Here is a 14,808-nt window from a genome sequence, read left to right on the forward strand (position 1 = left end):
TGCTATCGGTGAGAAGGAGGAGCAGACTCTGTGACTGTATCAGTACACAGAAGTTTATGTGTTTGTGGGTGTGCATCCAAGGCCACGAAGAGCTGTGGTTTTGCTGCAAGAGCCTTAAAGGTTGAGTTTGTTGGTTGAGTTTACTGGAGTTCAAGGATGTGAGGAGGTGATGCTTGCACCTGGGAGGATCCTGGAAATTTTAGGGAAATTGCAGCTTATGCCAAGAAGATGACCTTAACTCTGTGTTAAACAATAGGAGTATTCAAGTCTGACAAGTGCATTTCTGTTTCGGATATTCATCATTCATCATTATTCCCCCCGACGCCTTAAAGTAGCTGTGATGCTGAATCGCTACATTATATTTCTCTGCCACGAGGAGGTAAAATCACTGTTTTTGAAGTAACTGAACTCATCGCTGCATTGTTTGTAGAGAGAGATGAACAGACGCAGGTAACTCACACATGCAACTGTCATCTCTTTCTCAATTTCGGTTGACAATTAGGTAAAACTTTATTTTAAGGTGTCCTTGTTACACGTTACATGTGCATAATTATGCATAATTACATGTAAGTATACACAGCCCTAATAAATAATAAGGTTAAAGTTATGATCAAAGTACACAGAGCAAAACAATATTTTACAAATATTGCTTATATTTTTCAAATTTATTATAGTTTGATTATAAATTTGTTATTAAATTATAAATCTAGAAAGAAAAAGTAAAACGGACAACACAATTTTCAGATAAAATATTTAATTGGGCCTTTTTTAGTGTAAACATCTTAAATTAATAAATTGTTTTAAGGTTTCTGAATTCAATTAAATAGACATGGCTTTTAGATTATTAAAATTAAATTAAATAAATAAAACAATTGGGAACTAATAAAATAGAAGAAAACAGAATTAAAACAGAATTTGGGGAAAATTAATAAAACATTTCACAGTTCCCTAACAATTTTTTTTGTTATTATTTTATTTATTTATTTTTTATTTAATAAATCGTTGTTTACTTGTATAAGTTTTGTGATGTCAATTAATTAGACATGTTTTTGTAAAACTAAATTTTGTAATCAAAATGGAATACAAAAAAATTAAAAAATATAAAACGGAAAACAAGGAATTTGGGAAAAATATTTAACTGATTTATATTTTCAGATAAAATATTTAATAGGGCCTTTTTATTGTAAACATATTAAAATATTAAATTATTTTAAGGTTTATGAATTGAATTTTTTAATTAAATCATTAAAACAGAATCAAGAACAATTAAAAAGGAAGACAGGGAATTTGGGAAAAAGAAAACAGAATTTGGGGAAAATAAAACTTTTTATAATTCCCTAAAAATTTAAATTTTTGTTAATTTATTTAATGAATTGTTGTTTAATTGTATACGTTTTGTGATGTCAATTAATTAGACATGTTTTTTTGTTTTGTTTTTGATTACCAAAATGTAATCCAGAAAAAAATTTAACTAAAAAAACTTATTTAACTGATTTAATAGGGTTTAATCTTGTTATACTTATTTTGTTGTTTTATTTTAGTTTTAATGTTATAGTGTTTGGATTGTGTTTTTAAAGTAAAGGTGGTTTGTATTGGTGGGTGTTTGTCTTGATTTTCATTTAAGTGTGTGTGTATTTATATGTGTGCCATTTCACAGGCCAGTAGTGGACTGTTGTCTGTATGCGGGGTCCGCTTCGTGGAAGGATCTCTTGGCCCGAGGGAGTTGTGCTTCAAGTATAAAGACATGAAAGAATTTGTGCGAATCGAAGTCACTGCGGGACCTCCAGTACAGATAAAGCTCCTGAAGGAGCCGGAGATGGTATGTCACACATTCACAACCCGAGCACAGCTTCATGGGTGAGAAGAGTTTGACCTAAAGCTCGTCTCTTCAGCCTCTCCAGGTCATGAACGGCCAGGGTTTGGACGCACCGCTGGTCGTGCAGCTGTGTGACGAATGGGGAAATCCCTCAGCAGACCAGCAGATTGCAATTGTGATGAAGACTCTGTCGCCACAGTTGAAGGTACCTTTGAGGGAGGAGAGGTCTGTGGATTTATAATGGCAAACAAAAATTTGGCAAAACAAAAAAAATTACACTCTGCAACATAAGTGAGAACAAGTAGGGATGCACCAATGCATCGGCCGCCGATATTTATCCGCTGATTTTTCCTCAATTTACAACCATCGGCATATCGGCTATATAAAGAAAAAGGCCGATATAACAAACCTATGGTTTATTAATTAACTGCATGAAGGCACTGAGCTGTATAATGTCTGTTGCATAATCCTAGCGCTGCTGTGTGCACTTTAATGCTGATCAAATAACAAAAGACAAATATCACACACTATTCTTAACTAAATCACTTTTGTAACTTTCATAAGTATAGCAGACCTTATCTGAATGATGACTTACTTACTTACTTATAACTTACTGATGTTTTAAGTTTATTGCATCCTTTTCACTCCCAAAAAATTTGCATAAGAGCTAAACAAAACACAGCATGAGAAGTGCACATTAAACTTTCTCTCTCCGTTGCATTATCATCAACATACAGCGAATTCCACAAACACTTATTACAACTAACGGTAAACAAATATATACAGATCTCATGCCTTTTCGGGGTGCTTAATAAACTGACAAACTTTAAATCAGAAGAACTGCCTGCTTTTATTACCCATATAGCTCCGTAGACTAGAAAACAGGTCAAAATAAGAGTCCCGCCTTAGTGAAGGAGATCTCATACATATTTAAACTTACAAAAAAATATTAAAATGTATACAAAAACAAATTAGAAGATTAATCATAATAAAGTCTGTTACAATAAAGAAGGATTGATATGCATTTCATTTATACAGTGAAGTGTTATTTTACATTTGTTTACTTTCTGTACCTGAAAACTGTTAAACCTACCTAAAAGCACTGTTTATTTAATATGTGTCTTTGTTCTGTTGTATTTATGTAGGCCTGCTGAATGTTAAATGGATCCAATCCATGTTCAATAGAAATTATTTGATGATGCAGCAATAAAACTGCTAGTATAATTTAATGCAGGTGCTTTTGAACTTTGCTGATTTAAAACATGATCAAAATACTATCTATTTTGATGCCCAAATAAGAGAGTAAGTGACAAATATCGGTATCGGCCAATAAGTGTTTGTTAAAATCGGTATCGGCCCCAAAAAATCCTAAGAACAATCATGTGCAATGTCACTAAAATGTCATAAGATTTGAAATTGTGTCGCTTCTCAATAATCAAGTTATTACAAAGTTGACAAGTAGAGTGTTTAACTATTATGAATGATCAAAAACAAATAATTGCATGAACATGAAACATATTTCTTAGTTTTAGACTGTGCTCGTCTGCATTATGGCTTCACATGGGAAAAAGATTGCAGTGGGAATTTAAAAAGTGTTGTTGTTTTTTATTTAAGAACTAATATCCTACTGTTCACTGAAGTAATGCTATTATTAATTTTGTTTTTCTCTTTTAGATAAAGTCCTCAGTATCATCTCTGTTTGTAGATTCAGAAGGAAAAGCTTACTTCATATTAGAAACTATAAGTGGTCCAAAGTAAGTACAGATTTAACCCTTTGAAGCCTACTGTATTATCTTTGATACACAAATTTCTAAGGCCTCTGAATGGTCCAGCTGATAAACCTGTTGCACACAATCTACTGTCATGCCTTCTGTCGTCTGAATGATGCGTCAGACTTTTTTATCAAGTTAAAATCCTTTTAGCATAATTGTACAAATGTCCACCTTCATCTCACGCTTCACGTGTTTTTTTTTTTTTTTGTGATATCTTTAATGATTTTTATTACGGATGCACTGAAATTTCAGGCCACCAGAAATTATCTGCTGAAAAAAAAATGGCATTTTCAAAAATAAAAATAAGAAAGTTATACCTAATTCTGTTGCATAGAACTGAATAAAAATAATATATTGATATTTAATAATTTTATATTTTCTGTCCACTTTTATTGTTTGACTTTCAGTTAAAGTGTGGTTATTTTATTGGCTTGTATTTTTTAAATTCAGTATCTTCAGTAAAATTATTGAGTTAAATTAAAAAGTCTTACAAAATATTTTTTTTTATTATTATTTAATACATTTATTTAAAAAATCATTTTCATTTTTTCAGCCAAGCACATCCATAATTTTCTGCCCAGAATTTTCATTTAGGTGCATCCCTAATTTTTCATAAAGTAAATAACTTTGATATTGTTATTAATATTTCAAGATGAACACTTAAACAACTTTTGTTTACTTAATTATCAAGAAATCATTTTTTAGAAAAATCATCTTCAAATGTATCAAATATGATCATCAGGCTTTTGAGGAACGTTTATTTGTTGATCTCCTTTAATCATCACTGTATTGCATTGTATTACAGAGCTTTGATTATAAAACTAAGCAAATATCATAATAGGTCTTACTAAAACATTATTTGGAGGTATGCCAATTGCAATTTATATAATTTTATGTAAGTACTCTGTAATACTGTTATAAGCTTTCTGAAATTTCATCTTGCGTTTAAACCATATAAATATCGGCATCTGCACCAAATTGCACATTTTTGCTTAATTTCATTTTAAAACTGAGGTGTTTTTTTTTTTTTTTTTTGCCATATTCTCACTATATTAATACATGAGCCATTAGTACCTGATGTATTAGATATGATGCTGAACAAAAGCACTCTGTCTTTCATTATCTATATCTGTTTATTTTGTAGAGGGGAGCATCAGTTGGAGTTTCGGGGGTCTTCTAACAGGAACGGGATTCGTGGGCCTGTAATAAAACTAAATGTGATTCCTGATCCCAACAAACCCGTCGAACTCTCTATTAGATATGACAGCGCTGCCACCTTATGTGCAGGGGACGTTTTCCCAGGTGTGTGTGGAAGCATATAAGCATAGTGAAGCCTATATTATATTGTAATATTAGTATAGAATAGAGTGCATATCTTATTTTCTGGTGTCTGTAGTGTTCACTGTGGTCGTGATGTCTGAGGAAGGCTCGCCGGTGAAAACCATCTGCCCGGCAAGCCTCTCGATGCTGCTGTGGAAGGGCACGGCATCAGACTCCTCTCCACCCTCCACCGTGAGTCACCCCATTTGCTCTTTATTGTGACACATTACTCAAACCGCAAAGGGTGAGTCTCTCACAATGTGTCGAGATTCATTTCTGAGCCCATGTACCAGGAACTAGTGTAAAACTAAAAATATATAATACTGACTCCACTGAAGTAGTAACAATAAAGTGATGCACTTTTGTTATTTAGACCTTATTTACTCCTCCTAAGCTGCTTAATATCAAAATATCCTTTTATTATTTAGATCATATTTGTGTAAACTTCTCAAGTCCATCATCATTTGTATAAGCAAAAACAAAAACGTTTTGAACTTCACTGCAGTAAAAACTACACTTCTGTGAGTTGAAACCACAGGAGAATATGACGCATTTGGGCCGGATTGCTGCCATATGAAAGAAAATGTCTTTATCAGGTCAAAATCATGTTATGACAGTAATGACCATTGAATTGTTCAAAGATGCAACCTGCTGTGATTTTATGCTTAGAAATTATACAATTGAATATCTATTTAGCCATAATCCATGGGTGTGTGTGTGTGTGTGTGTGTGTGTGTGTGTGTGACCCTGGATCACAAAAGCAGTCTTAAGTCTCTGGGGTATATTTGTAGCAATAGCCAAAAATACATTGTATGGGTCAAAATTATCGATTTTTTTTTTTTTTATGAAAAATATTATGAGTATTTTGTGTAGATATTGTTTTATGTGGATATTTTTTGTATTTTTTATAGTGTATATATATAAAATTTTTGTTTTTTTTTTGTTATATGCTGCTAAGAACTTCACTTGGACAACTTTAAATGTGATTTTCTCAGTATTTTGATTTTGTTTGCACCCTCAGATTCCAGATTTTCAAATAGTTGTATCTCTGCTAAATATTGTCCTCCTAACAAACCATAACATCAATGGAAAGTGTATTTATTCAGCTTTCAGATATGTATAAATCTCAAATTTTTAAAAATGGAACCATATGACTGGTTTTGTGGTCCGGGGTCTCTCTCTCTCTCTCTCTCTCTCTCAATTTCAAATATATTGTCAAGCATTGTCAAGAACACACACACACACACACACACAGCAAAGCTGTGACTTTTTTCCCCTTCTTAACTATAAAGTTTGTTTGTTTGTTCAGATTGCAGATCTAAAAAAGTCACCAAGTTTTGAACCACTCAAATTAAGGAAACCATTTTTTAAACAAAAATAAAATCAGTCAAAAATGACCAAAAAGCTTGTAAGGGTTAAAGTTGGTTTCAGAGGAAGGGAAAAAGTCAAAATTACAGTCAAAATAAAATATTTTCCACATTACTATGAAGCAAATTCATAAATAATGTACTTAAATGCTGCATTATGTTATAAAAAAAGTATTTTTGGTCAAACAAAATGCAGTTTTGATGAGACTTGAATTATGAACACAGGAGAATGATATGGCAGTTGTGATTTGGTGTAGGAGGAGAATACATAATGTGAAACAGGATTTTGAAAGACTGAGTAAATGGAGTATGTTGTGTGTTTAAACTCAGGCCTCGACTCTGAAGTGTAGTAAACGCAAAGACACAGATATGGACGACTGCTTCTGCTTCAGGTAATTGAGACAATAGAGAAAAATAAGTATTTGATATCTTTTATTTCTTAAAAACTGTAAAGCAGTTTTGTATTTGAAGAGCCTTTGTCTGCCAATGCTGCTGATTCTCTGAAAAATGTCTCGCATTTCCGCTTTTTAAACATACCAGAGAGTTTCTGTTTCTAAATTATTTTTTATGGCTAGATATGAGCCATGGAAAAATCAAGGAATTATATAATAGATATGTTATTATATATTTTTCCTCTATTTATTATTTTAAATATATTGATTTATTTTGAATAAATGTATTCATGAATACAAAAATGTATTATTTGGGGTCGTTCTTTTTGGTTTATTTCGATCGACCGCTGATGTATGTTTTTCAGGGATAAGCAGATTCCAGAGCTAACAGGGCAGTATGTTGTCCAGTTTGTGTTGGTTTTGGACAAAACCAAACATCTGTGGAGCAAGCAGGTGAGAACACGCTTTATGTTGTCCAGTTTATTGTATGTGCTGATTTTATTTCCTGTTGCTTACTTTAGGATTCTGTTTTAGATTCCACTAAATGTCGTTTCCAATAAAGCTGTGAAATTAGCCCCCGAGACTCCACCTTCAACTCCTGTTGTGTCCAATAGTAACATTCGGGCCAGTCGCACACTGCTGGACAGCTTCAATCTGAAGATCATGGTGAGTTTCAGTCTCTGCGAGAGATGGAGATGATGGTTGCATGTTTACAGTTAACTGAGTTAACTTTGGGCTTCATGCCGTGCTTAAAGGGGTCAGCAGAGCTCATTAACATTTACAGGAAAATGCTACAAAACGGCTTGCTCCGAAAAGAGCTGTTTTTGACGGTGTAAAAAAGTGTTTTTTACACTACCATTGAGAAATTTTAACCAAACTATGTTACAGACTTTTCATTAAGACCCTAAAAAATCATACCAACTTGTGGAAAATGGGCATCCTATGACCCCTTTAACGCCACCTGGAGGAACCCAAAGCTACTTGTTCCTTAAAGGGATAGTTCACCCAAAAATGAAAATGCTGTCATCGTTCCAAACCTGTATCAGTTGGTTGCTTATGTTGGACATAAAATATATATATTTTGAAGATTGCTGGTAATCCAACAGTTGGTGGTTGCCATTGACTTCCACTATGAAAGCAACTCATACAGGTTTGGAACGACATCAGGGTGAGTAAATGATGACAGAATTTTCATTTTTGGGTGAACTATCCCTTTAAATCTAAAAAATAAATTGACCTCTTAATTTGTTATTTTATTGATCTTTGTTTATATCTGCTGATTCATTTGCTGCATTAATGCAATGTATTTCTGCAAAATGCACTTTTTTCCCCTGCCATTTCTGAATTCTCAATAACATTTAGATCAAATACTTTGTTTCTTACTTTGCAGGACCAATACAGTAACGCTGCTGGTGAGGGTTTAGATGGAAAAGTGATTGTTACAATTAAAGACACAGGAGACGTGGTGCTTCCTTTGTTTGAGAACGGAGCTACCAGTGTGTCATACAGCCTCACTAACGGCGAGACTCTCATTACTGTGAGTGTTTGCTTTCTTTTGTGCATGTCAGTGTTATTTTAGTACTATTCATATACAGGTTTATTCATATTTTGAATTAGCTTTTATATTTTATTATTTTCATTTTTACCTTAATTTTAAATATAGTACTTTTATGTGTTTTTGTTTTTTTTTAGTAGTTTTCTTTTCTAAAAAATAAAGCTAAATAATAAAAAAGAAATATTTTAAAAAAGAAAAAGAAAAATGGCAAAGCATGTAAAATTACTAAAACTACAACTAAATAAAATAAAGTTAAATATAAATATTTTATTCAGCTATTCAGAAAATTATATTTAATAGTTTTAGTTAACGGTAACAACACTGTTACTGTTGTCAATTCAACTTTAATTCTGCTTCCTAAGGTAATTTGAGGAAATGTAAATAAAATATGGTTTAAAACACTGGTTTGTTAAAAAAGAACATTCATAATGTTAAATTTATTATTGTGATAATTTTGTTATAATATTATGCACAATATTATCGGAAAAGAAATTGGCCGATAATGGCTTAAAATGCAGATATCGGCATTGAATGAAAAATTATGCCGATATGCCTTACCGATAAGATGAGTAACTCACGTGTGCTTAGGGTGTGATAACGATAAGATCACCTCAGCAGTGTGCTCATTCTTAAAGCGAACATAATGCCTGTCCTTTAAGGCATTTTATTTACTTAGGAGTAAGGATGCAGCGATTAAAGTTTTCACAATTAACCGCGCTTTAAAATATCACGGTTAATTAATCGTAAAGACGCCGCTACATCGAGTGTTTCTGTTGCACAGAACGGAACAGTTGCAACTTGCGCAAAATGAAAACAAAGTTACACTCGCGGTGCAGCAGCTTAAAATGCTGTTCTTATCAGAGACATGGAGGCTACTACACACACTAGATTAACTATGACAGAGGAACCAAACAGCGATCCTTTATTTCCAACAGAGAAATGACTTAAGTCCATAGTGTGGGACTATTTTGGGTACACCAAGGATGACAAGGGTGTCATTTAAATATTGCCATAAAAACTGCTGGTAAAGAGCGAATACACGGCTTTAAACTATTTTAATGCACAATGTGAATGCAAGACTGAAACAAAGCTACGGCTCATTAGCTAAGTATTCTGCTTCAGATCAGACAGAGATGAAATAATGTGGTAAGATCAGTAGATCACTTATTTAAATTAATTATAACATTTAGCTACTTGAATTAATTATTCGAGCGGGAGAGAGAGAGCGTGAGAGAGAGAGCGAGAAGTGTGTGTGTGTGTGTGTGTGTGTGTGTGTGTTTGTGTGTGTGTGTGAACCTGTGTCAGCGCGTCTCTCTACAAAGTGTGTTTAGTTCAACAGTGATTTTACCCCCTCGTTGCTGATGAATATAATGTAGCAATTCAGTATCAAAGTTATTTTATTAATAAAAGTCATGGGGCAGGGTTCACAACAAGTTTCTGTCCTCCTGAATGTTTGTATGTGTGTGCAGCGCGATCTCCTATCTCACAAACCAAGATAATAGACATGATTTTCTCAGGCCACATGTAAAATCATATGAATTATTATAAAAAATATTAAAATGAATAGGTATGGATGACAGTTGATTACAATAATAGTTCAGCTTATTCCTCTCATTATTAATAGTTTGCCCTGTGGGATAATTAAAGGTAATAGTCTTATATTAATAAAAATCACAAACAAGACACTTTTTTTTTTTTTTTTTACGGATTATGAAAACGTAAATACAAGGAGCGATAAATGATTTTCAGAATTTGTACAACTCCTTTGCTTTAGACCATCTACAAATGTTAAATATTCAAATAAAATGTTAAGGATTGCTTTATAGTTGCTTTATAGTTATTTTCAAAGCTTTCAATGTACTCCTATTATAAAAGAACTTCATTGTTTATTTAATTCTCAAAAGAAAGTTTTTGTTAAAAACTAACCAAAATGCAAAATAATTTGTTTATAATCTATGTCCATGAGAGACTTTTTGTTTCCAAACAAAAGAAAATATATCGGTATTGGCAAATTAGTTGAAAAATATCGGCATATCTGGGATATCGGCAAAAATCCAATATCGTGCATCCGTAAATATTATAATTTTTAAAACAACAGGACAGAGACACTATTTTCTAGAGTAGACCCCTTTTTTTCAATCATGTGCAGCATTCAGCAGTTGCACATACACACAAATGTATGCTTTTCAGATGAAATACACATCTGCAGAGATACCTGCTTGCAGTTCCAGAGAGATTAGTGCAAGTTAACTGAAAAAAAAAAAGACAGGACTGTTACAAAAAAGGTGTAATAAACAGTAGAGCATTGCACCAGCAGTCAGTGAGTTAAAAATGCATGAAGATGCAAAAAGCTTAAAATAAAATGCATGAAGATAAAAACCATCTTTAAAATGCATAAATATGTAAAATCCTTTCCTTTTTTATGCATGCTTTTTCTATGGGTTCGCCAAAACTGCATTCAAGAGCTCCAATTTAAATGAAGAACTTGTTATTGTGGGTAAATGGGTGCTATTGTTTGTTTGTGTCCTGTAGGATTTGGCACTTTTGGAGAACAGTCCCGGTGTGGATGGAGCCGAGTACACACTTCAGTTCAGTCCTGAGATCCGGCAGACTGGTGTTACCATCACTGCATACAGTCTGCCTTTCAGATTCTGCAACGGTTAGTCAGCAGACACACACTAATCAATATCAGTTACATTACTAATGACTGTCACGGTTAAGAGAAACATTATTGATTATTGCTGTAACCAATCAAATTCAGTCTAAATCATAATAAAAATAGAATAAATCTATACTAAATAAGATAAGAAAACAACAAAATCCATTTCATAATGCAGTGTATTATATGTGAAAAGCAATATTTGTTTAATGTGTAGCGGAATCATCACAGTTCTATATAGAAAGTAGAGAATATAAGTCTATCCAGCTTTATTTGCATGCATGCTAAAACCCGACGATATATCGTTTTGCCGATATTATCGGCCGATATGAGCCTGTCGCCAATGTATCGGTATCGGCAAATATGCCGCCAATATGACTTTTTTTTTACAGAACATATAATGCAGATAAAATGCTTGAAATGGTGTAATTACTTAGCTTGTCCAGCAGAGCGCGCTCCATTGTTTGCTACTGGCGACGTGGATGAAGCTTCAGTCTATGGAAAAACATTGAAACTTAGAACGGCCATATCTCTGTAACGGCGCAGCGAATCCGCACCAAATTCAGGGGATCCCTGCAGCTCGAGGAGCCCTCTCCTCAAAAAGCAAAACGTCACCTGTTTTATCATCCAGCTCTAATCTGCTAAATGTGACTAGAAATCATGAAGATTTAAGATGTTATAAACACAAACAGTGCATATTGTGCAAAGCGCTATACAAACAAAGTGTAAGACTTGACTTTATTTGAATTTTGGACCAGTGAGATTTCACTGTGTGGCGTGCATTATATCGTGTAGGCCAGTGATTGTATTTATGAGTTAAGCACCTGTGAATGTCACTATAGGATCATAATTTTGCGAAGCTACAGCAAAGGAATTGTTCACACAAAAATGAACATTTCCTGACAATGTGCTCACCCTCAGTTCTGGACTGTTAAATTTCACCTTACTATATACAAAGTGTCTTTTCTATAATTTGTCAAACTTATATGATATTTAATGTTATTTAGGGAGTGTAATGGGGGTGTACAGCAATTCATTTTTTGATATTATGATCTCTTTCAGATGCAGAACAACAGAAAGTCATTGTGAGTCTCAGTAAGAAGAAAGATCGCCTTTCCCAAACCGTTTTGATTTACCGGGAGGTCTTTGACACTAATAAACAACTGAAATCTGAACTTGAAGGTAGGCACTGCATATTTTATTTTAGTTATTTATTTGTTTATTTGTCATTCAATAATTGTTTTTCTCAAGATCATGTCTGACTTATATTTGTTTGTGTCTACAGGACAGGTGCAAGATGCGACTCACAAACTAAATGAGCTCAAAACAGAGCTCCAAAAAAGTGGTTTAGGCGTCTCTGAACTAACCACGGTGAGTCTGTACACGCACACTAACATACATACTGTTTTATTGCTGTTTGCTCTTTGTAGAAGCATGCATTTAATTCCAGCAATCACATATGTTTTCGTCTCTGTTTGTGTATCTGTCCAGTTACCAGCAATAGACAAAGTTATAAATGGCAAGAAAGCAATTTTGACCAAAATGGAGAATCAGCCTCGGCGGAAATGCAACATTCCTGACCCTTTCAGAGGCAACCCACAGGTTCTGGGAAAGGTGTGCCTTTGATTTTTGTATGCATTCGTGTTTGCATCAGGTGATCCAATCACAAGTCAGCAGGGTGAAATGAGTCTTGGAAAAGCATTGAAGAAAATTGCTTATTGTAAGGACAACAATGGCATTTTTACGTGTTTTATGCATATGATGGAGTGCTATCAGAGTGACCTATGGAGGAGGTTCAATGTTTAATGATGCTTATTCAGAGAGATTAAACTGCCTGTTGTGTATGGAAAGCCATTTCTGCCACCTAAGTACAAATATCATGATTTGGACACTTTAAGTCACAATTATGTCATAAAATGCTGATATTATGATATACATTGAAACTGACATAAAATGTCATTATTATGACAAAAAGTCGAAATAATGACATACTAAGTCATTATGACATAAGGCTATAATTATGGCATACTAAATCAATATAGCACAAGTGAAATTGACATAAAATGTGATAATTATGAAAAAAAGTTTAAATTGACATAAAAGCTCGAAATTATGAGAAGTCATTATGGCAAAGTTGGAATTTACGTAAAATGTTAAAATTATGAAAAGTCAACATTTACATATCAAGTCTTAATTATGACATTAAGTCATGAACAAAAGTCCAAACTAATATATAATGTTAATTATGACGGTCATAATTGACAAAGCTGAAATAATGACAGAAGTCGAGACTTAAGGTAAGACAGCAAAACAAAAAGTAAAATCTAGTATAAAGTGAATTATATCATAATTATGAATTTTTGATTTACCAAATATATATATATATATATATATATATATTATATATATATATATATATTATATATTATATATATAATATATATTATTATTATTATTATTATTATTATTTTTTTTTTTTTTTATTTTTTTCTTATGTGGTGGAAATGGGTTCCCATGCGAATGAACCCGATGCAGTTTAAGAGTCACTGAACAGGGAATAAAACAACAAAATTACTTGAATATCTTAAATGTATATGTTCTAAAATGACATTTGTTACGCATGTAAAACATGTAATGAAAGTTGTGTAATCAAAAATGGCATGCATCTGTCTTGCTGAATGCCAAAATAAGAAGGTTTGGTCCCACATTCATGATGCATAATCCTGTTGGATTTATTAACCAAATAATGAGACCTAAAAATACGTAAATATATGAAAGTTGCATGGAGCAAATTAAGCATATAACACGAATATAGAGGTTTGTGCGTATGGTTTATAGGAAAACTGGGTTTTGGGAATGAATCGTTTATCAAGAAAGGTTGAGAAGCGCTGTGAGAATCAGAGGACTCTCTCAAAGATGTGAGTTGATGTGGTGATGATTTGCAGCTGGGTAATCTGGCACTGGTGGAGGATGATGATGCAGCGAAGGTGATCTCTTGGCATCTTCTGGGTGACATGGACTGTGTGGTTACTGAAACTACTTCTGCTGCCAAGAGAATCTATGATGATACGCAAGGACACCAACAAGTCATTCCCCTCGAGACGGTCTACTACAGACCAAATGACAGGTACTCATACATACCGTCTCATATATCTTTTATTAATATTTTGAATTTGTTTTGATTTGTATATTTTTTTTCTAGTGCTGTCAAACGATTAATCGCGATTAATCGCATTCAAAGTTTTCGTTTACACAATATATGTTTGTGTACTGCGCATATTATGTATATATAGATGCAAACACACGTTTATATATTAAATATATTTATATAAAATATTATTGTAAATATTTTTAAAATATATACTGGATGTGTGTGTATTTATATATACATAATAAATATACACAGTACACATACATATATTATGTAAACAAAAACATTTATTTTGCATGCGATTGATCCAATAGCACTTTTTATTTCTTTTTTTTTTATTCATTTTAATAAACATATTAGTAATTTTTTTTTTTAAATTTTTAATGTCTATATCACTCTTGTTTCTTGTTTCAGTTATTTTAGTACATCAGGTTACACAAAAACACAATCTATAGTATCAGGTTGTTATGTTAAAGCCCTAAATATAAGGTAGAAATTACAAGAGAAAATCTAGAGAGAGAGAGATAGAGAGATTGATTGATTGATTGATTGATTGATTTTCCTGCCAAAATTATGTAACTGCACATTTGCTGAATGCCTGTGATATATGTAGAATTATAGATGGCAGATAGCTTTTCAGTTTACAGGACTTGGTTTTTAGTCTTCTGTTATTCTTCACACATCCACAGGAAATAGCTGACTTCCGGTTTCAGAATGAATTGTGTTGCGTTTTGTTTTCAGTGTAACCTTAAAGGGATAGTTCAGCCGAAAATAAA

At 33.0% G+C, this 14,808-nt stretch overlaps 1 protein-coding gene across 2 annotated transcripts in view; it reads left to right on the forward strand.

Moving 5' to 3' along the window:
• LOC109045611 (structural maintenance of chromosomes flexible hinge domain-containing protein 1-like) overlaps nt 1–14,808 on the forward strand; it is a 51,696-nt gene that overhangs the window by 31,661 nt on the left and 5,227 nt on the right. For both annotated transcript variants that reach the window (XM_042761173.1, XM_042761174.1), the window contains exons 26-39: nt 1,658–1,819; nt 1,893–2,021; nt 3,491–3,570; nt 4,733–4,890; nt 4,985–5,100; nt 6,606–6,667; nt 7,033–7,120; nt 7,202–7,333; nt 8,058–8,204; nt 10,755–10,881; nt 11,944–12,063; nt 12,167–12,252; nt 12,373–12,495; nt 13,827–14,008. In XM_042761173.1, the coding sequence (XP_042617107.1) occupies nt 1,658–1,819; nt 1,893–2,021; nt 3,491–3,570; nt 4,733–4,890; nt 4,985–5,100; nt 6,606–6,667; nt 7,033–7,120; nt 7,202–7,333; nt 8,058–8,204; nt 10,755–10,881; nt 11,944–12,063; nt 12,167–12,252; nt 12,373–12,495; nt 13,827–14,008 (1,712 nt within the window). The remainder of the gene's footprint in view (nt 1–1,657; nt 1,820–1,892; nt 2,022–3,490; nt 3,571–4,732; nt 4,891–4,984; nt 5,101–6,605; nt 6,668–7,032; nt 7,121–7,201; nt 7,334–8,057; nt 8,205–10,754; nt 10,882–11,943; nt 12,064–12,166; nt 12,253–12,372; nt 12,496–13,826; nt 14,009–14,808) is intronic.

This window comes from Cyprinus carpio, chromosome A7 (assembly GCF_018340385.1).
Source record: "Cyprinus carpio isolate SPL01 chromosome A7, ASM1834038v1, whole genome shotgun sequence".
NCBI lineage: Eukaryota > Metazoa > Chordata > Actinopteri > Cypriniformes > Cyprinidae > Cyprinus > Cyprinus carpio.